A 23,186-nucleotide genomic window follows, 5' to 3' on the forward strand; every position below is an offset into this window, starting at 1 on the left:
TAGCCTCCTCGCCTCCTCTGTTCTCTCCATCCCTGACAGTCTTCAGAGCTCCCGTGGGAGACGTGGGGACCTGCAGAGCCCCTCGCTGGAGAAAATGAAGCCCCTGACTGCTCTGTTGGGAGCGTTTTTAAAAGGAGGACGGAGGGCGTGCTCGAGAAAAAATGGCAGCAGAAATTGCTCTATCGGTTCTGGATCATTTAGAATCCAATTTAATCCTGGCCTCATCGTGAAGGGGCGGGGGTGGAGGGAGAAGAGGAGAAAAAGACGGCGAGAGAGTAAGCGAGGGGCGAAAAGGGAGAGAAATAAAAACAAAGTAAAGTGCTTTAATTAAGAGGGCTGCGAGTCAGCAGAGGCACACTACATTACGACTGCTGTTTATGGAGCCTGTCTGAGTCGTGTGGGTGTGTGTTTAGGCTCGGAGCGTGATAATAGAAGAGGGCGGATGGAACGGAAACACACAGCTCCATTTTTGTAACATTTTCTCTCGATTACACCACATCATAAATGGACAGAGAGCCTAGTGGTTAAGTGCTGAGTAAGAGATTGGAGAAGCAGGGACTTGTATCATTACACATCCATTCGTGCACTTTTTTTTCCCCCTTCCAAAGGCAATGTTGCCATTGACTGCATCCACATCATTACAGTCTCTACCGGCTTGTAAATCTCTAAGCTGCTGATGAAAGGGTAGCTGCGGTAGAGCTCGTTTGCGCTCCAGGTTGATGAAGCGATTGGAGACTTAACTGGAGGATGGATCGGTTTTGCTAGAGGGCTGGATGTATTTAGAGGCCTAGTCTGTGTATTGATCGTGTCAGGTGGTTATTCAGCTGAACCTCTTATAGCCTTGGTGTGTGGTTTATTACCTCTGTCCTGATAAAGCAAGCATACTTTATAGAATATTCTCTCTCTCTCTCTCTCTCTCTCTCTCTCTCTCTCTCTCTCTCTCTCTCACACTCACTCACTCACTCTCTCTCACACACACACACACACACACACACACACACACAGGGTTATTCAAGTTAAGCACTTTCATCTTATCATGAAAAGCTATATTCTAATAACATAGAGGTGAATAGCAGCTGATACCTGATACTAACATGTGCCTGCTGTCTAAAACGTCTCTTACCAAGTCTCCTAACAAGACATTACAATGTGATGCCAACACTTTTATTTCTTTTCTTTTTTGTTCTAATGTAAATTTATCTAACTTTTCTGTCCACACTGATTCACAGTGTCAAATGAAATAAATATTATGCTGAGACTTTGTTTAATCAGGAGCTGTTTACTTTAGTTCATGATGTGCACGTGGTATCTCACGTTGACTCTACAGGAAGAGGCAATAGGAGAAAACATGACAAGCAAAAGAAACTGTGACAACTGAACAGTGTACGTTTTGGAATGAATCCAACGAGGCATTGTACTGTAAATGCTGTTAAGCCCAAGGTGTTCTCTTACTTTCTGAACGAACATCTTTCCAGCATCAGAAACTTAATAAACTGGCCAGTGAGGTGTGTGAAGGCACATGTTCTCCTGGTGAAATAACACCTTTTATAAATGGACACCTTCAATGTAACTTTAAGAGGTCGAGTCAGGTAACACACTCACTTTCTGTTCTTTGTGAATCGTAAAACTATTGGACTATAGACTATAATGTTAGAATGATTTTAGCCTAGCTGTATTTGAGAAATACCTCTGGGAATTCATACACTTATTGACAGACTTCAATCAGGATTCGGTTTATTTCACAAAACCTGGCTTCATGATTTCATTGTGTTTCTCTGGATGTTTTGAACAAAACCTAAATGAGGAAAAATGATTACTGAAACGATTCATTACTGAATTAGAAACAGTGCAGGAAATAGGAAAATTATCAGCTAAAACAGAAGTGGCATAGAAGCACTTTAATCTGAAAGAGAGCTCCAAAGGGTTAAAATGCCCGGTAGCTGCTGCTGCTTCTTTCTTCTTGCTCACTGTAGATCACAGCAGCATGGAGCTACCATCTTTTTAACTGCTGTAACCTGGATTTATATTCTTAACCTTCAAGCTTCATGGTTTTTCCAGATTGGGACCTCAAACACCACATTTGTGTTTCCTAATAGTAATTAATAGGAAGCTGACGTGCATAGTCACATTTTCTTCCCATTATCTCGTCACAATGCATGGTTATACCCTTACAGTATGGTAAACTTCTTTTCTTCACATATTCCAGCTTGTTGGAAGGTTGGGTTGGAGTGCAGGGTCAGCCATTCTGAAGCAGATGAGGTTAAGGGGTTTGCTCGAGGACCCGACAGTGACAGCTCGATGCTGCTGGGACTTGAACCTTCGACCTTCTAATCAGTAACCCAGAGCCTTTAACCACTGATGATGTATAATTTAATAATGCACAGCGATATTTTATTACATTGGCTACTTCTTTTTAATCTCAGCAGTTTAAAGACAAAAAATAATAATCACGTGCGCTTCAGCATGCGATTGTTATTAAAATGACTTGCCGGATGGACTCAGAAATACGTGCATCCTTGGAGTTTCAGTCAAATCTAAGGAGATAGAATAGCACTTACAGAATGAAGCCATGCTAATCAAATGACTTGTCGTTGTCAAACGTCGTGTCTGGTGTTCCCTCCACATGCGTGTTATAGGGACACGCAGGATCTCTGTTCTAGGAGCCAGCAGCTGGAACTGAAATAACAATTACAAGGGGGTTCAGTTGTAAACGGTTACAGAATACACATCAAAGCTTGGATAGTGTGGATAGTTTCTAAGGGACTTTTTACACTCGGTCACTTCATGTGCTTTCTCTGATCCGATAGCCATCTGATTTGTTAAAACTGTTCCATTTACATTAGGCCCCATAAATGCTTCTTGGCGAATCGGATATCAATCCGATCTTTCTACTCCCGCCCAAAATGCAAATATATTTTACCTCATTTCCGGGGTAATTGAAATGGAACACGCTTTGGTGTATGCGGTTTTCAGAATGCAATCAAAAAGAAGACGAAAAAACACGTTACGACGGTTAGGCTACAAAAAACAGCATTTACTTACACTGGCGAGTGACATACTTCCGTTTGGGAGGAGTATAGCGCTGACGTATGTGGCTTGAACAACCACGTTCATTTACACCTGTCCAGTTTCATCTGAAATGCAGCCCAGACCACCTCCTGAAGGGGTTTAAACGATCGGATTTATATCCGTCTCGAAAACGTTTCGGAGGGCATTTAGCTATCCGATCACAGAAAACGCATGAAGTGACCAGGTGTAAAAAGCCCCTAAGAGTGGAAAGTCTCATGTTTTCTCCCTCATCAGTCCAGTTTTGGTGAGCATGTGCCCACTGTAGCCTCATATGCCTGCTCCTGGCTGACACGAGTGGAAACTAACGTGGTCTTATTGTTGAGATGGTAGTTATGTAATCAGAGCTCATGAAAGCCCCGTTATTTGGATGTGTTTTAAGGCTATGCATCAAATCTTTGAAAGGAAGAAGGTTTTTGTTTGGTTCTGTACACAATTCTGGACTAGCTGCAGATAAAAAAAATTGGAAATATTGAATCCACATTTGGCTTTGATACAATGACTGGACTTCTCCTTCTCTCTTCTGTTCCTGTTTGCTCTTTTAAACGGCTGTGGCAGAGCACACGATTTTGTGTGCATCCAGGGCTCCGCTGCTGGGTTTGGCACGGCTGGGCTCGGGCTTTGTGTCAGGGCTTGGAAGCTGTTTCCTGGTTTGGCCGGTTTGTTCAGGGTGGCACTCTGCCACATTGCCTTTAACCTCTCAGCCCAATGCCTTTACAAACAGCCAAAACAAGAGTGCTGGCAAGGAACGCCTTTTATTTCCAGCCATTTATAGACCTATGCAGATGGAAGGCAATGGAAAATACCATTAGTGAAGATTAATGTATGTTAAAGTGAGTTTGATTTTGTTCTCTAAAGACTCATTTAGTTTTCTTTGTCTTTAACTGAGAATTATTTGCGGCAGAGTTTCCCAGAAATACAGAGAATAGTGTTAAACAGTAGAGTGAATAATTTCATGACTCTGAGCACTCTAATAACATTCTGATGCTAGTGGGAAACCAGACTGTGATCAGGATTTCTGCAGTTTGTGGAAAACGTTCCTAGAATTTGTGCTATTAAGCATTGGACTACGACTAGAGCAATCATGTTAGCTAGGAAAAGGATTTTTTTTATGTAACCTGGATTGTCAGGGTGTCGTGATTTCGTTGTTAGTCATGGAATATGATCCAATGGTTGTATTGTTTTTTTTGTTTTTTTTTGTGTTTTTTTTGTTTTTAAATAACTTATAGCAAGATGCTTTTCAGAGTGTCGTGTATTATCAGACAATTTCAATCAGTGTAAAGAAATAAACAATTTTATTACCACAAGTCTGATATCATAAGAGTCAGGACACTGTTGAATTTCAGTGTGAGACATTTTTACAACCTTGTGCCGAAATCTGGTGATCTTATGCCCCTTTTACACCAGAAAGCACCGGGTGCAGGTTCAGAGCTAGTGCTGGTGCTGGTTCGATGTTGGTTCCACTGGCGATCCTTCTAAGAACCGGTTTGCCTTTCCATAGGCTAGAGAGCCATCACAGAGCCAAGTGTTACGTCGCTGTATACGTCTCATCTTTCCCAGAAAAACATTAGCGCAGCAGCAGCTGCAAACACATCAACAATGGACGATGTTGCTTTACTGTTAATGCTCATGGCTTTGTGAACCTACAGTGGCATCCAAACGCAGCGAATCCAACGTGTACGTGCAGCTCCATGTAATCTGTAAAAACGGAGGTTGTAATCGAGAAAGTACATAACATTTATTTTATCATTAACACCGAAAAAGTTACCCTTAGCATGTAGCTACCTACTACCATGTGTGCTGATAACTGATCATATTGCGGTAAAGTAAAAGTGTATTAAACATTAGTATACTTAAGGTATATTATCAAAGGCACTAACCGTAACCCTGCCCCCAGCCCCGCCCCCAGGCCCTGACGTAAGCTGTTCTTAAGTCTAGACCAGCAACGTTTTGGTGCTACTTAAGAACACTTTTCCTGGTTCAGAGCCGTTGCTTTGGGTGTCGAAAAAGAAAGAACTGGTTCTAAATTAGGCTCTGGCTCTGAACCAGCACTCAAACTGCCTTGGTGGAAAAGGGGCATTAAACATTTACGAAAAATCACTTGGGGCATCTTGGAGAGCAAAAATGGGTTTAATAGCACCGTTTACTTTGAAGATAGAAACGTTTGTGTGGAATATTTTTAACATGGCTGGTTACAGTTTAAAATCATTGATAGGACAACATGTGTGAGATTTACATTTCAGAGAGAGTGAGAGAGAGTGAGAGAGAGTGAGAGATTTACATTGACACTCAAATTTCTAGCCCTAGACTGGACTATAAAATCGGTTCTTGTCTTCCCAAACGCACCAATTGTGAGACTAGGTCCTGTCTGTGTTTTAATCAGGAGACGAGGGCAGTGTGTAGGAGACCTTATTGTTCTGTTGCTCCCAGCTACTGTTCAGCATCAGCCACGTCAAGTCTCTAACAAGTGTATGACAATTTGTGCGCTGTTCTATTGAGTGCTTGGCCAATAGAGAGATTTACTCTCGGGCTCATAGAGTCAGAATTATCAGCAAATGTTTATTGTATTAGGTTGTATTGATGTCTCTTGAGAGGACGTCGATATCCACAAGCATTTGTGCTGACACTTCACTACAGAGGCGGCTGTTGAATTAAGATGAGATTGTGTTTCTTTTGATTTACAAGTATATTATAATGATCTCTTGCTCTTTCATGTCCTCTATCTTTCTCTCGCACTCATTTCATGCTAATATAAAGGGATCGGTGTCACAATCACCTTATTGGCTAATACACACACACACACACACTATATTTCTCTCACATGGACTAGGTCTGCTGTTGCTCATTTTTATTTTAAGCCCCTTTGACCTGTTGACTTTTTGAATTGCACATTTGTGACCTTTTGACGTTTGAGTGGAAATCTTTTCTGCCCCATCACTGTTCCAGTTCAGTGTCCTGTGAGACCGCAAAGCCCAGAGATGGGACCTGAATATGGATGTTTTAACACAGAGCACCTTCCACATCGCAATTTCCTGCTTTCTTTCACTCTTATTGCTGATTTATGCTGCTCTAAACATCAGAAATGAATTTTGCAAAGCATTTATGGATTATGAGTGCATGATTTTGAATTTCCACCTTGTACTGTAATTGCTGAGTAGAACATCAGGTGCTAATTTCTAATCTATATGTCCATATCTTCACCATATCCTGTCATATCCTCCCACGTTTATATCAAAGCTACATTATATATCCACAAGGAAGTGGACACGTGACCATCACAACCAGACATCTTGGGCATTAATAGGGAGTTGGTTCCCTTTTTGCCACTAGAACAGCTGCCACTCTTCTGGGAAGGCTTTCGACTGGATTTTGGAATTAGTGTAATGGATTAGTGCGGCTATGGGGATTTGTGATCGTTCAGCCACTAGAGCATTAGTGAGCCTAGACAATGATATGATGAGGCCTGGCACATAGTCTACATTAGAGTTCATCCTAAAGGTGTTCGGTGGGGTTGAGGTCAGGGATCTGTGCAGGATTCTTGACTTCCTCTACTCTAGCTTTGGCAAAGCTTGTCTTCATGAATCTCACTTTGTGCATGGAGCGTCGTCATGTAATTGTAATTTAACACATCTGATACAGTTGTGGCAACAGTTTAAGGAAGAATTACATATTGGTGTGATGGTGCAGTCTTCACAATCTTTTGGCTATATTGTGTATGTCAGATGCCTGTAATATGTTCACTGCAACAGCAACAACAGCTCTGTCACTAAGGTGTCTGGTATCTAGAGAGAGCTGAATATACCTGAAGTGTACAGCAGCCAAAACCTTTAGACACGGCAGAGGTCCACATTGTCCTTATGGTCAAGACTGTGGAGGAGTGCCAGACCCACTTTGAGCTGCTGCTGTATTACGGGCCAGTTTATTCACACACTGATGCAGGTCAGTCTCTGTTGAGGTTTTGGGGCAGTTTGGCTCTTTGGTTTCAGAGAGTGACTCCTGCATGCTGATCATCCAAAGTGTTGTTTTTTTTTTTTTTTTATATAGAAGCTTGTTTGTGGCCGAGTCTAACTCGTTTTCTCTAGTTTGGCCAGATTGACTGTGTCACAGACCCATCTATCTGCTCGTGAGCCTCGGATCCTCCGTGAAATGTGATGCTTTGTCAGCCACCTTTAAGGACCGACCATGATTGGTGGCTTTCCACCTCGACCTAGAGCTTTGACTGGTCGCCTGACACGGCAGTCAACTAAAGTGAATCTTTTATTCTTAAGCCTAGTCAGCTAGTGTCTGTCTGTCCTGTCCGTCTGTCTCGCCGTCTCTCTAATCCTTCCCAGTGGAGCGGCTCAGTGTCACTCAGACTGTTCCCCTGAACAACACAGTGCATCTCCGCAGCTAATACAGCACCGTAAGTCTGGGAGAAGATAAAAGTCAGTGAAAGCTAAAGAATTTGAAAACAGATTCTCACAATCATTGCAAGACAGGAATAGTTACACTTATACATTTTTAATGTACCATAATTAAGAGGTTCAGTAATGTTTATTGGATATCGTTATTTGATTCCCACCGGCTTACGACGGCACGTTACAAATAGAAAATTTTAAATCTTACACACACACACACACACACACAAATATTGAAAAGACTCAGCTGTCTGCCGAAAGAGGTTTGAACCATCCGCATTACTGGGTGTACTGTTACTGTCTGTGATGTGCCTGTCAAATCTAAAGATTTTGGAGGTCTTCAAATGAAAACACATCATTATATGGAGTAATACATGACAGGTTGTTTCCCCTTTACTAAATCGATGACACCTGCAGTGTGGATGTTTTAGCCCCAAGCCAACACAGATTCTCAAATCTTTTTGGTGTTTTAATGAATGTTTATTTATGAAAGCATGCACACAAGCAGCCAGCTTCTGCTATCAATTTGCACCTTGGCTGCTGTTTCCTGTGCTGTTGAGACCTAGCCTCCTGTGCACAGCTAGCTCTGATCAGGCAGCTGAGGGTTTATTATTATTTTTTAATTTATTCATTTTTGAAAACTTTTTTTGCAAAGCTCTATATTTGTGTTAAAGTATGCCATACAGCCAGCTTTATTACCCACAGAGTTGCAGGTTAGAGGCTCACCTGCTCCTTATTCTTGTGAAGAAATTAGCCAGCGATTAGCTGGCGATTGACTCACTGTTTGTGAGTGTGCACAGTCTCTAGTGAAGGCACGGATTCACCCTGTTCATTCAGAGTCTGTCTGGAGCTCTCACCATTTTCACTGTTTCATATCTCTTTCTCTCTCTCTCTCTCTCTCTCTCTCTCTCCCCCCCCCCCACCCCTCTCCCTCTCATCTCATCTACATACACTTAGCTTGTGGATCACTGGTTTTACTTTAAAAAAAAAGAGATGATTTGTCCACTTGATTTTCTGTCCATCAAATGAAATCTATTCCACTTGTTATAAAGTCTAAGCTCAGGGATTGGCTAGTAACTGGAATCCAAGGGCATCCACTGCAGAGGTCTGACCCTGATTGGCTGTTTACAAAGTGTTCACTCTTTTTGCATTCAGCAGGGTTTTGCTTTAAATCATAGGCTGTGAGCACATGAGAGAGGGCTGAGGATTTTGTGAAAATTCACTCCATGTGAACGAGAGAAGAAGAGAATGACGGGCTTCTTAATGTTATAACGGCGGGATTAACAGTAGAACAAAGGGCTCTAAAGCGAGTGCAGGTTAATAAGGTGACGTTTTTTTTGAGGTGCACTTAAACATCTGTTATTCCGCCTTAGCATTTATGCTTGTTGACCCCTTGCTGTGGCGATTATATAGCAGCAGGGAAACCCAACACGAATAAAATTCTCCTCACAGAAGAAGGAAATGATGAGGGACGTAAAAGATGTATACTGACAGGGCTTCCTTTAGCTTCACTGGGACTTTATCTTGGTTTAAACCCTTTTATATCAAAGCGAGGTCTTTTCTAATCGCACGTCTTCACCCTGATGAGGATGACTTCTTTCTTAAGTCTGGTTCTGCTCTTGGTTTCTTCCCAACATCGTCTCAGAGATTTTCCTTCTCACAGTCGCCTCTGGCTTGCTCATTAGGGATGTAACATTTCTCATTTATATCACACCAGACCTTCACTTCACCTTTCCTCATTGCACATCTGTTACCACTCTGTGGACCAGGAGGAAGCATTTAATATTAAGAAAAGAGTCTTCAGGAGTTTGAACCCTGTTTCTGTCACAGCAAACTATGGGTCGGGAGACAAGAGAACACAGTTGCCTGTGCTGTCTATGTGGGAGGGACAGCATACTGTCTCCTGTCAATCAGTGCAACACGAGCCTAACGTATAGGTCTGAGAGCTCAGGTATGCACAAGAGGGTAGATGTCATTTGGTTTGTACTTGGTAGGAAATAAAGTAGTGGGAAAAATTCAAGCTATTTATTAGCAACGAGTTTGAGTTTAGAGAATCAGACGTCACAGTGTATGTATCCTCTTTCTCTTGAATCAAGTTTATACCTCAATGATGGCTTCTTTTTCTCCTCTACTTTTAATTCAGTCTGTAACAAAAGCCATTCCATTTCTCTACGTGAATCATAATCCTTCTCTGGAGTGTATAACTAAACATAGAGAATGAATACATCTTCATGAATACTCTTTCCTCTTTGTTTCTGAAGGTTTGTTTTCCAGTTTAATTCTACACTTTCATTTCATTCATTTTCCTCTGCTGTTGTAACCACACTGTACTTGAAGCTGAAATCACTGAGGAGTTGCTACGACTCAGATCTTTTGTGTCTGAAAGTCCCTCTGGCTAGTCGTCTTCTATTGTCATTCAATGCTTTTATGCTGTTTTAAAGCCAAAAACGCTGACACTGCAAACGTGTGATTTGTTTGCAGAGAGTCAACGGGCCTACAGGTTCGTGCAAGGCAAAGACTGGGGCTTCAAGAAGTTTATAAGGCGGGACTTCCTGCTGGACGAGGCCAATGGGCTGCTACCCGACGACAAACTGACACTCTTCTGTGAGGTAAGGGCTCGGATTGTACCGTTGTAATGTGATCGATCTGCTGCCTGTAGTCTGCCCCTTGTTGGTATGTAGTGATCACTGCCGAGGTTTCTAGTGAGCGCGCACTATCCAGCATTATTTATAGCTCCAATGAGAAACAGCACCAGCTACATACAGATAAGCAAATGAAATAATGCATTAATCCGAATCTCATTTAGAATGTTAACGTGGCAGACGAAGCTCTCAGTAGCTACTTGTTTGTAAACAAGAGGCAGCTACTAGGCTTTATTTTTCTTCATGATGTCTCCATGCAGATGTAACGAATATATATATAGGCCTGTACATACATACACACACACATTCTTTTATATGTATGGATATATGTGTGTGTGTGTATATATGTGTATATACACACACGCGTAACGAGAGGTCATATATATGTGTGTGTCGAATATATGACCGGTCGAAACTAAACAGTTTATGTAGAAATGCCGCACTTCACATCGGAGCACGCTGTGACTCAGAAATGCACAGAAGGAAAAGGCTTCTTTTCCTCCTCAATAAAAATTTTCCTGCCACTTCACATGCGACCCTGGAAGAACCGACTGCCGTGTGGTTTTAAACTCTCTTCTTCGTATCAGTAACTCTTTACACCAAGATTATAGTATTAACGGCTATTAGAAGCCCCGCCCCCTTTCCCCAGCTCTAAATTTCCTGCTTAAAAATACAATTCCTTTTATTTTTGCTGAAGTGAGTAACCATAAGGAAGAAAGTGTGCAGTAAATGTTTTATTTTTGTATCATAACCAATACAGAGCAGCAGATGATTTCTCTGAGTGCCATGTCTACTCTGTATACATGCACACTACACCCTCTACCCCACTATGTGGCTTTACTGCGTTGTCTGTTATTCTTTTTTGTGTTGCGTACACGTGTACAACATTATTAGTCCCCTGTCACTTTGTATTACACTACTGCAAACTGGTGGTTAGGGATAAGGTACCTTTATTTTTTACACAGATAAAGAACTAAATGCAGGCTTTGCTTTGTTTATATCGCTCAGCAGGTTAACAGCGTGGGAAATTATATACCCATTTCTTAGTACATTAAACTTTTTAAAAATGCTATGTCCCATTTTTTTGTCTTTTCTCTTTTATTTGTATGTAATATGACTGCTTTTGTCGTCACAGCAGAGCCCACTACTTTATCGTCAATGAGCACATATTTTACTTCTCAGCTTGTCAAATACATTGAGGATTAGGATGGATATCATACTTAACCCCCCACTGCACTTTCCACAGGCATGTTGATGGAGAAATCTCCCTCTCCTGCATTAATACTCGTCCTCGTGTAGCCTGTAGTAAAAAGGTCAGGTAGATTTTGGAGTGTCTGCCTCACTCTCTTCTCCTTTCCTGCAGTAGGGTACATGCTCTAATGCTATGCAGTGATTAATGTTTAACGCATGCTCCACAGACTTGGCTGTTTCAAGCCGGCCTAATGAAGCCTGCAGGCACACAGCAGAAGGCTTGCTGCCTTTTTTGGATGAGGAAGACGAGGGAGAAGGCCGGGGGAGGGAAGGGAAGAAGAACGAGGGCTCGTTTTAAGTGTTTCCAAACTGGGTCCGGTTACGTCACAGGGACCGAAACATGTCCTCAGCTCCTCCTTTTCTGAGAGAGAGAGAGAGAGAGAGAGGGAGAGTGTGTGTGTGTGTGTGTGTGTGTGTGTGTGTGTTTGTTTACTTGAGCAGCGTTGGTTGTTAGTGTGCTGGTTTTGCTTCCTGTGAAATGGATTGTGAGTGTGAGAGGGAAGAAATACAAGCGAGTGAAGGTTGTCCTCAAACCCCCCCACCCTCCACCCCTATTTTTTATTTTTTAAACTTGGATAGCCTGATGTCATCATCTAAGTACTGCACTATATTAAGATAAGATATATGTACCTTTACTCTGCCAACAATAGGGAAATTTCTCTGTTTCAGCAGCAAAGAGTAAGAAAATATATAAAAAAAATAGAGACATAATATAATATACAGTATATACAAAATGAAATGTATAAAGAGAGACCACGAGTAGTAGTTACACTGAAAGACATATTGCACGTTTTTCAAAATTTCTGTTATTATATAATTACAAAATTACAAAATTTCTGTTATATATTGCTGTGTCATTGTTATGCAAATTTTTTAACAAAAACTACTAAAGAAAGAAGCCACCACGGTACACAGGTAAAACCGTTTATTAACTAAAGAGACCAGTATCTTGGACTTCTGTGTCTCTTTCATTTTTTTGCAGTCCAAAAGCAACAAATTTTCCATAACTAATTATTTTTTGTGTGATTAATGTGTTAAACAAGGTCTCTTGGTCATATAGTGTTCAAAGACTGGAAAGCACCAGATTAGCCAACCTGAGCGAACACACTATTAGCAAAAAAAAACCCCAGAACAAAATAAGATCAGTTGAGCACTTCGACTTACACTGATCCACACACAGGTCTCATTACATTGTGCTCGATTTTAACAAACACCCTCGCTGACGCTGCTCCACACTCAGGCTCAGGTCAGTCGTCCTCACACACTCTAAACATTAAAGCTATTGACAAAAGGATTTTAAACATAAAGCTCAGCATGACAGCACGCAGCTGCAACCAACATAAACAGCTTAATACAACGTTTTCATGATGTCTCTAATTGTTGGAAAGTCAGTAGGTTACTGATTTCAGCGTCTCATAGCGTATAGTCTGTACGCGTCGTCTCTAAACTTAATCTGCGTACGTGGACACGCTTGGAGTATAAACTCCTTCTCAGACAGCTTCTGTAGATGACATTACCGTCATGGTAACTGATCAGGAGGATGGTATGTCATCTAGACAGCGTCTGAGGGTTATGATGGGGCATCCTGAACATACGCTAATTGGGACAGTTGTGTGAAGGCTGCTCTGTGATTGGCTGAGTGCAGAGACACCTCAGTTTTATTAGAGTTATTAAAGGCAACATTCTGACTGGGTTATTTATGATTAGACCGGAGAAGGTCTGATCTCTCCATTCTTATTCCTTTTTATTGTCCGGCGCTGGAAGACATCTTTATAGGGGTACAAAGACCTGTCTAGGGTTGTGGATTACAGTCATTGTCGTGTCTGTACTAATGAGGAGTCTAGCAGTCATCCTCGAAAGTAAACAAGCTTCCTTTTTTAACGAAGTTCTATACATAGGGTAGGTGGGGCGTGTTGCATGGATGTTACTGGGTGGAAATCTGGCCAAGACTTCAGTGAGGGAACTGGCATATGGTTCTGAAGGAAAGCTGCCAAGGTCCTGGAAGTGATCTGGAAAGATGAGGTGTAGTGGTTTGGAAGGACATACCAGGAAAGCTGTGAATTTGAGGAATGTGTTAAGTCATAATCTTTAATAATTATACACACTTCCCTACGTCCCTGTGTTATCTGGGTTTAGGTTTCTGCTAATCCATTTGCTAACTGATTTGACATTCGATTAACAGAGATCGGAACATTTTTGATCTTTATGTTCCTCTGCATCATTTCTTAGCTGTTGCTCCAGCTTCTGCAGGTAAATATGAGAAAAGTAACTCCCAATCAATCCCAAGCTATTTTCTGTTATTTCCCTTTCTTTGCTCCTGTCTCTGTCATTTTCTCTCTCTCTCTTTTGCTTCCCCACCAATAACAAATCACACGATTACTAGAAGAGCCTGGGTTTCTGGAGCTTCTCCTTCCTCCTCAGTGAGTGTCTCACTTATCCAGGAGGACGGCAGTGGGTTAGCAGTGTTGTCGTTTTGTAGCTCTTTGTGTGTGTGAGCCAACTATAGGTATTTAATGAGGAGAAAGTTCCCATTAAAGGTGCTGTGCTGGATGTCATTACACACTGATGGAGATGAAGGGAGGAAAATAGACCTGAACTCTTCCAGTCTCCTTTTTAAATAAATGATCTTGTCTTCTGAGAGAGTTTGAAGCAGGTATTTCAAAATATATTTGACTGATTTATTTATTTATTTTACCTGTTTTTAAGTTCTTGTGTCCTCTCCCCCTTGCCACCATCGATCTCTATTTTATGGCCTCGTCTAAACTGTCTTCCTTTCACCTCTGTGCATCGTTCCTCCCTCCGATTCACAGCCTCTTTTTCTCTCTCTCTCTATCCCTGACAGCACCCATCTTTCATTCAGTGCCACCATATGCCACGCTGATAACTCAGAGAGCTACTACAGCTGCAACATCTGTGCCCCACACACACACGGGCACACATTCACACCCATCCACAACTCGCAGTAAGTAGTTAGGAGAATAGGGAGAAAAGTGCTACGCCTGCAGCATCTGCAGTACACACAATGCAGGGAGAGGGAGGGAGGGAGGGCAGCAGGGCCCGATGAATAAAGGCTTGTAAATGACTTCACTTTGAGGATGGAGGTAGATGGATGGAGGAGTGGAGTGAAGTGAATCTTTGGGCCTCCAGCTCACAGCTCATGCATTGTCCTCCAGACAAACACATTCTCTTCACTGTTATTTGTATAACAAACTTAACATAGTCACAGTGTAGCTTGACTGAAAATCCACATGTAGATTTAAAGTCAGACTGTATACGACTATAGAAAGGATATTATTCAGAATTACATTCATCACTGTTTCTAACAGTTTATAATCACACCCTCCAGTGTCAGCCAAATGAGGATGAGGTTCCCTTTTCAGTCTGGTTCCTCTCAAGGTTTCTTCCTCTTCCATCTAACGGAGTTTTTCCGTGCCTCAGTCACCTCTGGCTTGTTCATTAAGGATAAATACAAACACATTTAAATATGTTTACTATTCATCTTAAACTTTTGTATTATATTAATCTTTGGATAATAAACTTTTTCTACTATATTTCTTATGTTCTGTGAAGCTGCTTTTAGACAATGTTCATTGTAAAAAGTGCTGTACAAGTCAAAGTGAATTGAATTGAAAATGGATGGAGTTTGTGTTTTGAGTTCTCACCCACTATTAATGTGGGGCTCTGAAGTTTGCTTTTTGCTGCTGCTTTTTTCGTTCTCCTAGAAGAATTTGTTCTGACCTGCGAATCGACGGTATAGTAGACATTAGGTTGTCTATCCGGTTTGCTCAGCTGCTTACCAGCCAGTTCTCCTCTATAATAAGATGACTCCTACCAGGGGAGGGTGAAGTCTAACACATGCTTCCTCAGAGACGCATGAAATGATCCAGCTGCTCGCTCCATGCTGAGAGACTAGTGCTGTCTGCCCTCTTCCGCATACCGGCGCCCACACATGCCTGTAATTGGCTGATGTTACTGTGATTGACAGGGGAGAGGGAGTCCCTCCCATACAGATGGCTTGGATTCCTGCCAGTGGCTAATGTGAATTCAACCCTTTTAGTGTTTTTCTTATGCAACAACACTGGAGTGATGTAGAATAGCATTTTTCTGACAAGGAGCTGGTGTTCTATAACATTTCAGTCATGCAGGCTTACACGAGGGATGCATTTATTTATTTATTAGATCGTAATGATGTGTGGTTCTCCTTCACTATTCCCAAAAGGGTGAATAGTTTCTACACACAAGGTGGCCTGCACTGCAGTTTACTTGAAGCAGCCTTTGATTCTAGGCCCTGAAACGGCTTTCACACTTGACCAAATGTGCAGAATTCTCAGGGCAAATGTCCTAATGAGCAAGCTAGAGGTGACCATGGCAAAGAGACAACATTATGGAACCAGACTCCAAAGAGAACTCCGTCATGTGAAGTCATTGGGCAAGTCAAAGCTCCAGCGTTCTGGCTCAGTCCCATGATGCTCTTGGGCTAAGAGCTAACATAATTTAAGTCTGTTTCTGTTTGTCAGACCCTCATTATAGCACCAGCTGATTTCAAAAACAAAAAACTCCCAAAGCTTCCACAGCAGTGGGTTTGATGTGATGCATGCACACACTGACGTCCCAGAGAGAGATGCAGGTTGGTGTTTGTGGTCAGGGCCAGACTGTGAACAGCTTGAGTGGAAATGATGCGTAAAAGATCCGTGTGCGCGTCTGCTTGTTTGTGTGTGTGTGTGTGTGTGTGTGTGTGTGTGGTGAATAAGATTTTACCTACTCGCACATCAGCAGTAGCTCAAATTCGAGCACTTTGCTTCCTTTTCTTCTCATAGATCCTGCAGGTCACTGGGAGGTCAGTCACATCACCCCTTTAGTCTCTATGTTTTTCGGTCATTGCTTTGAATTGTATTAGTGTGCATGAAATATGCCTTGTATGTTTAGCAGATCAGACTGTTTTTAAAATAAACTTATTCTTTATAGTAATTCCAGCATCCTTTCAGTGTGTTCTTATGTATTAAAAAAAAGGATTTTCATTATGGGTGGGTGGGTGTGTGTTTGTGTGTGTGTGTTTGTGTGTTTGTGTGTGTGTGTTTGTGTGTGTGTTTGTTTGTGTGTGTTTGTGTGTGTTTGTGTGTGTTTGTGTGTGTGTGTGTGTGTGTTTGTGTGTGTGTGTGTGTGTGTGTGTGTGTGTGTGTGTTACACAGCAAAAGGTTAATCCTGCATTAAAAAGAGATGCTTATGAGAGACATTAAATTAGATGTGTGTGTGTGTTCGTGTCCCTAACACCTCATTACTTTTGATAGAAAGAGAAGGCCTGATCTGATGAGGCTAATTTGGTTCATTTTGTAGTGGGTGCCTGTTTGCACATGCATTATATCTGTCTGTGTGTGTGTGTGTGTGTGAGTGCTGTTTGTTCAGCTAAATTAAACACTAAAGCGATAAATACCCATTCTCCATAGAATTAATGAACTTATTGCGTCTGATACACGATCTTTCTTTTGACACTATTTCATGCTTGGCCACACAGCTCGCATTTCCAACAACCAACGCAAACAGACGGCGCCACCACCAGCGCTGCCCCTACCGCGACAGTCCTCTACATACATCCGTTAAATGAAAGAATAAAACAGAGGGAGTGTCGTGCAGAGTTTATGAGCTGTTTGTCCTTCTCCGTGTCTGAACACAGCGCAGGGCTTTATTACAGTAGCTAGCGGCAGAGAGGGCCGTCCCGCGCCGCGCCGAGCTTTACCACAATAACGGTCGTGCAGGACAGATTGGAAGGATCATCCTCTCACTCAGACCTCACTTAAGCTGAATGCCCCAGGCCTCTGTTTGTAGATTGCGGTTAAGCTTCGAATTACACACTCCGTGAACAGCTTCTGTTATTTTCACTTGCTTTCTGTTTCTAGAGAAAGGCTCTACCTTAACTGACGTACTGTTTGTGATTAACATCTACTTTACATGTGTAATATTAGACCTTTGTGTAATATTAATTCCTCACTGTCATCTTGTTCTAGATGTTCACCTTGAATGTCCGACACGCTCCATAATAACGAACCTTCTTCCACAGTTAATGCTGGAGTTTTATGTACGGACAAGTTAATACCCTGAAAACCTTTTTTTTCCACCCCTCCTTTTTGGTGCTCTTGTGCCAGCTATAGTGACAGATTCTTGTGTGTGACAGACTGAGACCAGATGTGCTCTTCTGCTGCTGTAGCATCAAGGCTGGACATGTTGTGCACTGTGTGAGCTGCTTTTCTGCTTATCCTGGTTGCAGAGAGTGCTTATTTGTGTTGCTCTGGCTTTTTAGTCAGCTCTGACATCTTTCTTGTGTAATCCTGTTTGCATTCTGACATGCTGTTAAATGTGAACATTATTGAAGTTGATTTTATACAACTGAGGGTTAAGGGCCTTGTTCAGGGGCCCAGCAGTGGACACTAGGTGAACCTGGGCTTTGAATTCAAGCACTAACTCTTAAGCTACCACATCCCCACAACACAGATAATGTGTCGTCACTCATCACAAGGAGGTTTCGTGCCGTTGTTGTATGAGTTGGCATGGTCCACAGTCTCCAATCAAAACAAGAAAAAAAAAAAACAAGATTAATATTTGATTGTTTTAAAGATGAACATCTCACTTAGGAAGCCAGCTATTTAACTCTAGCTATTGGTTATATGTTTGATTGTGAAGCTTCATTTAAAGTCAGATGATTTCTATTATATTTACAGTTTTGACGTGTTCATGCGTCATTCCTTCTTCCAGTGTTGAGACGTTATTTTACCTGGATGCACACGTTCGTGCTTCCTGTAAGCTTTAATTATCTGGCAGTTTTGCATTTCAAACACTTATCACCTTTATCTTCTGTCCGCATTGTTTTCTCAGAGTCTGCTGGAGATTTATGGTCTGCTTTATCCGCATGTCTCATTCATCTGACGGTTTAGATGTTGCCAGCTCCTTCATTTCTAAATCACTTGGGTTTCTCTTCTTGATTGTTTTTTTTTATTTTTTTTTTTATTATACTAAAGACACTATCCTGTTTGTCTTCTGTTTCCTCAGAAAGTTTTGGCTGTAGTTTCTACACGAGTGGTCCTGATGATTTTCGGAACTTGCACATGGTTTCATCTTAGTTGAAAAGCATGTAGAAGTTATTTCTTCAAACATGAGCTGAATTATTGTCAGAGATTACATAGAAACATGGCCATGCTTCTTTTTAGCAGATTGTGTGTGTGTGTGTGTGTGTGTGTGTGTGTGTGTGTGTGTGTCAGATGCCTGTTGTTCCTGCTGCTTTCAGGTGACTTCTGGCTTGTAGCTTCCTTGACACCGTGTTCCCTGTGAACTTATTTAAGTTGTGGCTCCATAAATCTGAACCAGACAGAGGTGTTTAAGGTCTCGACCACTTCTCTGTAGCTTTTTTTTTTATTCAAGCGTAGAATAACGTTGTTGTCCTTAACCATGCTTACACTTGTTGTAGAATCTTCCCAATCAGTTGCAGTGTGTTTTATCAACACTACAAGGTGCTATTGGCACTAAAGAATTTTGGCAGCCTTTTATATCTTTCATAAAAACTTCTATCTTTAGAACTTGACGTATACAAGTATTTGTGCCTAGATCTGAAGTGGATATATGCACAAAGTATATCAAATAATCTGAATATTTATTGGCTTGCAATATTCACTGTATTTGTGGAAAATGACAAAACATGCTGCTTTCTCCTCTGAGACCAAAGTTCAACAATGAAGACTCTTAGTTGCATAAAGAATGCGTCTTAGGATATCAAATCGTGCGACCCTTAACCCTGTCCAGATTAACTAGAGCGTGCGCGAAAGGGTCTCGAGGCTATCAGTGACGCGTATCGACTGGATTTCAAAGCTCCTTATTGGAATTGTGACACAAGGCAGAAAAAATAGATTTAAGGTGTCCTTATAGTCCTGTCAGTGTGTGTATGTGTGTGTGTTCGTTCTTCTCTTCCTACTCTCTTAATCTTCTTTTGCTACTCTTCTCTCAACTTACTAATGAGCAAGTGATGAGTGTGTGTGTGTGTGTGTGAGAGAGAGAGAGACAGGAGCGTGTTCTTGTGTTTCGCAGCATGGTTCCCACAGCTGCTTTCATTAATCACACTGCAGGGAGAGAGAGCTGAGCTGACTGATCACACATGCATGCGTGTACATATACACACACACAGGGACGTGTGTATGTGTTTAACATTCAGCACTTGCTCATTAGCTGCTCATTAGGGACATATGCCCATATATTCGCAGCGTCCACTTTATTAGTCACACCTGTACACCTGCACGTTCTGTATAGCTGCAGATCAGCCAATCAGGTGGCAGCAGCACAGTGCATATAATCAAGCAGATACAGGCCAAGAGCTTTAGCTGATATTACACCTCAAATGTCAGGAGTGGGGGAAATGTGGGACCTTGAATGTGGTGTGTTGCTGCCAGGTGGGATTGAGTATAAGCTACTGATCTCATAGGATTTTCTCACACATCACATCTAGAGTTTTACACCGAATGGTGCAAAAGAACAAAAACATCCTGTGAGCTGAGATTCTTCAGGCTGAAACACTTTGTAGATGAGCGATCAGATCAGAGCAGAATGAGTCAGAGCTGACTGGAAGTTTATGGTAACTGAAACGATCACTTTTTCTAACCATAGTGAATAGAAAAGCATTTTATAATATACAACGTATCAAACCTCGAGCCGGAACGAGTTACAACAGCAGTCCTGTTAGTCAGGAACAGCAATCTGTAGCTGTTGCAGTCCAGCTACCTCAAGGTTTGTGTTGTGTGTTTAGAGATGCTTTTCTGTTCACCACAGCTCTAAAGACTGCTTATCTGAGTTATTATAGACAAGCTGTTTTAGTCCACAGAACTGTTGTCAACTCTAACTCAACTCTTTACTGAAGCTCTTGATCTATATCTACATCATGATGTGCATTACACATAACAGGCTGATTAGAGAACCGCATGAGTGTAATGTACTAATAAAAGGTGAGCATAGACGCTTTCTTACCTTCTCTATCGTGTGTGAACACACACACGCACATCTGTGTATACTGATATAAGCTATTGTTTAAACTGTTGGCTTTAAAGGATCGGTATCAGTCCCAGACAGCAGCAGGTGTGCAAGCATCTGTGTAAAGCAGTGTGTATTATACTGTACAAGGCTGTACTTTATGGCTGATATTATACAGAATAATGAGAGAATAAACGTGTCAGTGTTTAGTGGCCATGAAGGCCTGAGTGGAGCCAGAGGAACGCTAAACCCCTACTCACTCACTCCACTTACTGCTTTCCCTTCCCTTAATTCATCATGATAAACGATCTTCTCATAAACGGCCTTCTCTTTTTGAAGCCGAAAATTAAATAATAGTCGGAGCTAAATATTCACTGCAACGTGAAACATTTTGTATTGTGTTTAACGATTAAGGATTTTCATCACCTCTTTACCGGGCTGGTCAACATCACACGCATTAGAGCTTCAATACATCTGGCGCTGGAGAAAGTTAGCGACTGTTCAGTTAGTCTGAGAGACGATGCTGAGATCAAACCCGTACAAAGCTATAAAACCTCCAGAGGTGAAGGAAATGAACAGACCCTCCAGGGCATTTCTACAATACATGATACATATCATATCAGACTTTCGCACAAACCGCCAGAACATAAATAAATAAATAAACTGAAAAATCTTTAAAACATTTAAATCCTTATTATTCTTCCTATTCTGACACACATGCGCTCTCTCTCTCTCTCTCTCTCTCTCTCTCTCTCTCTCTCTATCTCTCTTTCTCTTTCTGAGCACTTTATTAGGAACACCTGTGCTATTATATATTCATGCAATTACCTACTGGTCTGATGTGGCTCTGGGTTTCTGCTGAGCCACACACGTGGTTCAGTCAGTATTTGGCTGTTCGTTTCGGTCTTCATCAACTTCCCAGACACTGGACCTGAATCTGTTTGGGATTTGGTGGAACAGGGGAATTGCAGCATGAAAGTACACCTGAAAATTCTGCAGGAGTCGCGTGACATGCGCATGTCAACACGGACCAAGAGTGTTTCCTACGTCGTAGGTTCGTGCCACGAAAAAGCCGAAGCTGTTCTGAGACCAAAGTGAGGCCAGGCCAAGTATTAGCATAAATCTTCCTAATAAAGTGTGTGTCAAAGAGACCGAGGACAGAAATGTGCCAGAATGAGTCGATTCACTGATTCCAGACATTAAGCACAGCGCTATATATTTCATTGTTTCAGAGACACGAAGTTGTCTGTCGTTCAGAAAGCCGACACTATGAACCACTTAAGATGAAATAATGGAATACAATACAAGCTGTTTCATACTCATCAATCTTCTCTCGTGACATATCTGATCCTTTTATTCCTGTTAACACCTCTCTCTCACACACATTCTCTCATTGTCTCTTTTCCCCGAGGTGAACATTTAGTCCTCCATTAAGGACATACAAGGGTCCTTGACATTTAATTTCCTGTTTGCGGTGCACTTTTCCCCTTTGCCTGTGTGCCACTCTCTACTCCCACACGCTCCTTTCTTTGGTGTCTGTCTGTCAGCACATTATGCTCCGAGTGCGTGTTTGTTTTTCAAGTTGTGTGTGCTCCACATCTCCCTCTCTTTCTTCACATTTCACACGCTGCTTCCGTGCGCGCGTACATGCTCGTGTTGTGCGAGAGCTGCGACAATGTCCGCCTTGAGCTCTCGCTTGATCCTGTTGCCATGACGAACCGTGTATTATGAGATGTTGGTCAGGTGTAATACTAGTCTGGCATGAAGTGCTCTGGAAAAAAAGGCAATTTATTCTTTTCTGATGGCCGTAGGGAATGAATTTTAATTATAGCGGAGTTAAAAAAAAAAAAAAAAAAAATTAAAAAGCTTCCATCTGTTGGCTCCACAAGCCGCATGTAAATGTGCGTGCAATTATGACTTTTCATTTTATTTGCTTCCCGATTGGCATATAATTTTGAGTGTGTGTGCTCAAATTTATAGTGTGCACAACTTTGATCTTTTTGGATCGGTGTGTGTGTGTGTATGTGGTTTTCAGGGCTTAAAGTATGTGTGCCCTGTAGAGAGATAAATGAATGTGCTTGCTGTTTGCAGGAACAGGTGGCAAAGTCAGCATGGTGGCCCGACACACACACACACACACACACACACACACACACACACACACACTGTCTCTTTTGCTCACTCACACTACAACACAACACACACGCCACAAACAAACGGAAGCAATTTGTGTAAATTAAGAGATAACTAGATATCTACCCTTGTTCGACATGCTAGTGTCCCTCTAGAGTACCTGTGGTTTATCATCTCGAGTCGCTCTATAACACGGTCATCATTGGGACTGAAATCTGATCTCCTAAACAGATGAACTAACGTCTGGAAGCTCCCAGGAATTGTTTACCATTAGAGCTCAGAGGACACGCCTTTATTGCCAAGGATACAGCACACTGGGCTGCACTGGGCTATTGGGGATATTGATGCTTTTATTATAACCAGTGGTTTTTGTTTTTGTTTTGTCTACAGGTGAGTGTGGTGCAGGACTCTGTGAACATCTCCGGACAGAACACCATGAACATGGTGAAGGTTCCGGACTGCAGACTGGCTGATGAGCTGGGCGGGTTGTGGGAACATTCTCGCTTCACCGACTGCTCACTGTGTGTCGCAGGCCAGGAGTTTCAGGCTCACAAAGCCATCCTAGCAGGTAACACAGACAGACACACACACACACACACACGCTTCGTTATAGGGCAATGAACTTGTACTCTGTAGTTATGATGTCATAAAATCATATGATGATATCGCATTTTATTCGATTCATATTTTATTC

General features: G+C 41.9%; 1 protein-coding gene across 1 annotated transcript in view; it reads left to right on the top strand.

Annotated features, from left to right (window-relative positions):
- Positions 1–23,186, top strand: part of spop (speckle type BTB/POZ protein) — a 76,393-nt gene that overhangs the window by 42,081 nt on the left and 11,126 nt on the right. Inside the window, exons 6-7 of the mRNA XM_060892431.1 lie at positions 9,945–10,072; positions 22,883–23,060. Of these exons, the coding sequence (XP_060748414.1) occupies positions 9,945–10,072; positions 22,883–23,060 (306 nt within the window). The remainder of the gene's footprint in view (positions 1–9,944; positions 10,073–22,882; positions 23,061–23,186) is intronic.

The sequence above is a fragment of the Tachysurus vachellii genome, chromosome 18 (assembly GCF_030014155.1).
Source record: "Tachysurus vachellii isolate PV-2020 chromosome 18, HZAU_Pvac_v1, whole genome shotgun sequence".
In the NCBI taxonomy this organism is placed as follows: Eukaryota; Metazoa; Chordata; class Actinopteri; order Siluriformes; family Bagridae; genus Tachysurus; species Tachysurus vachellii.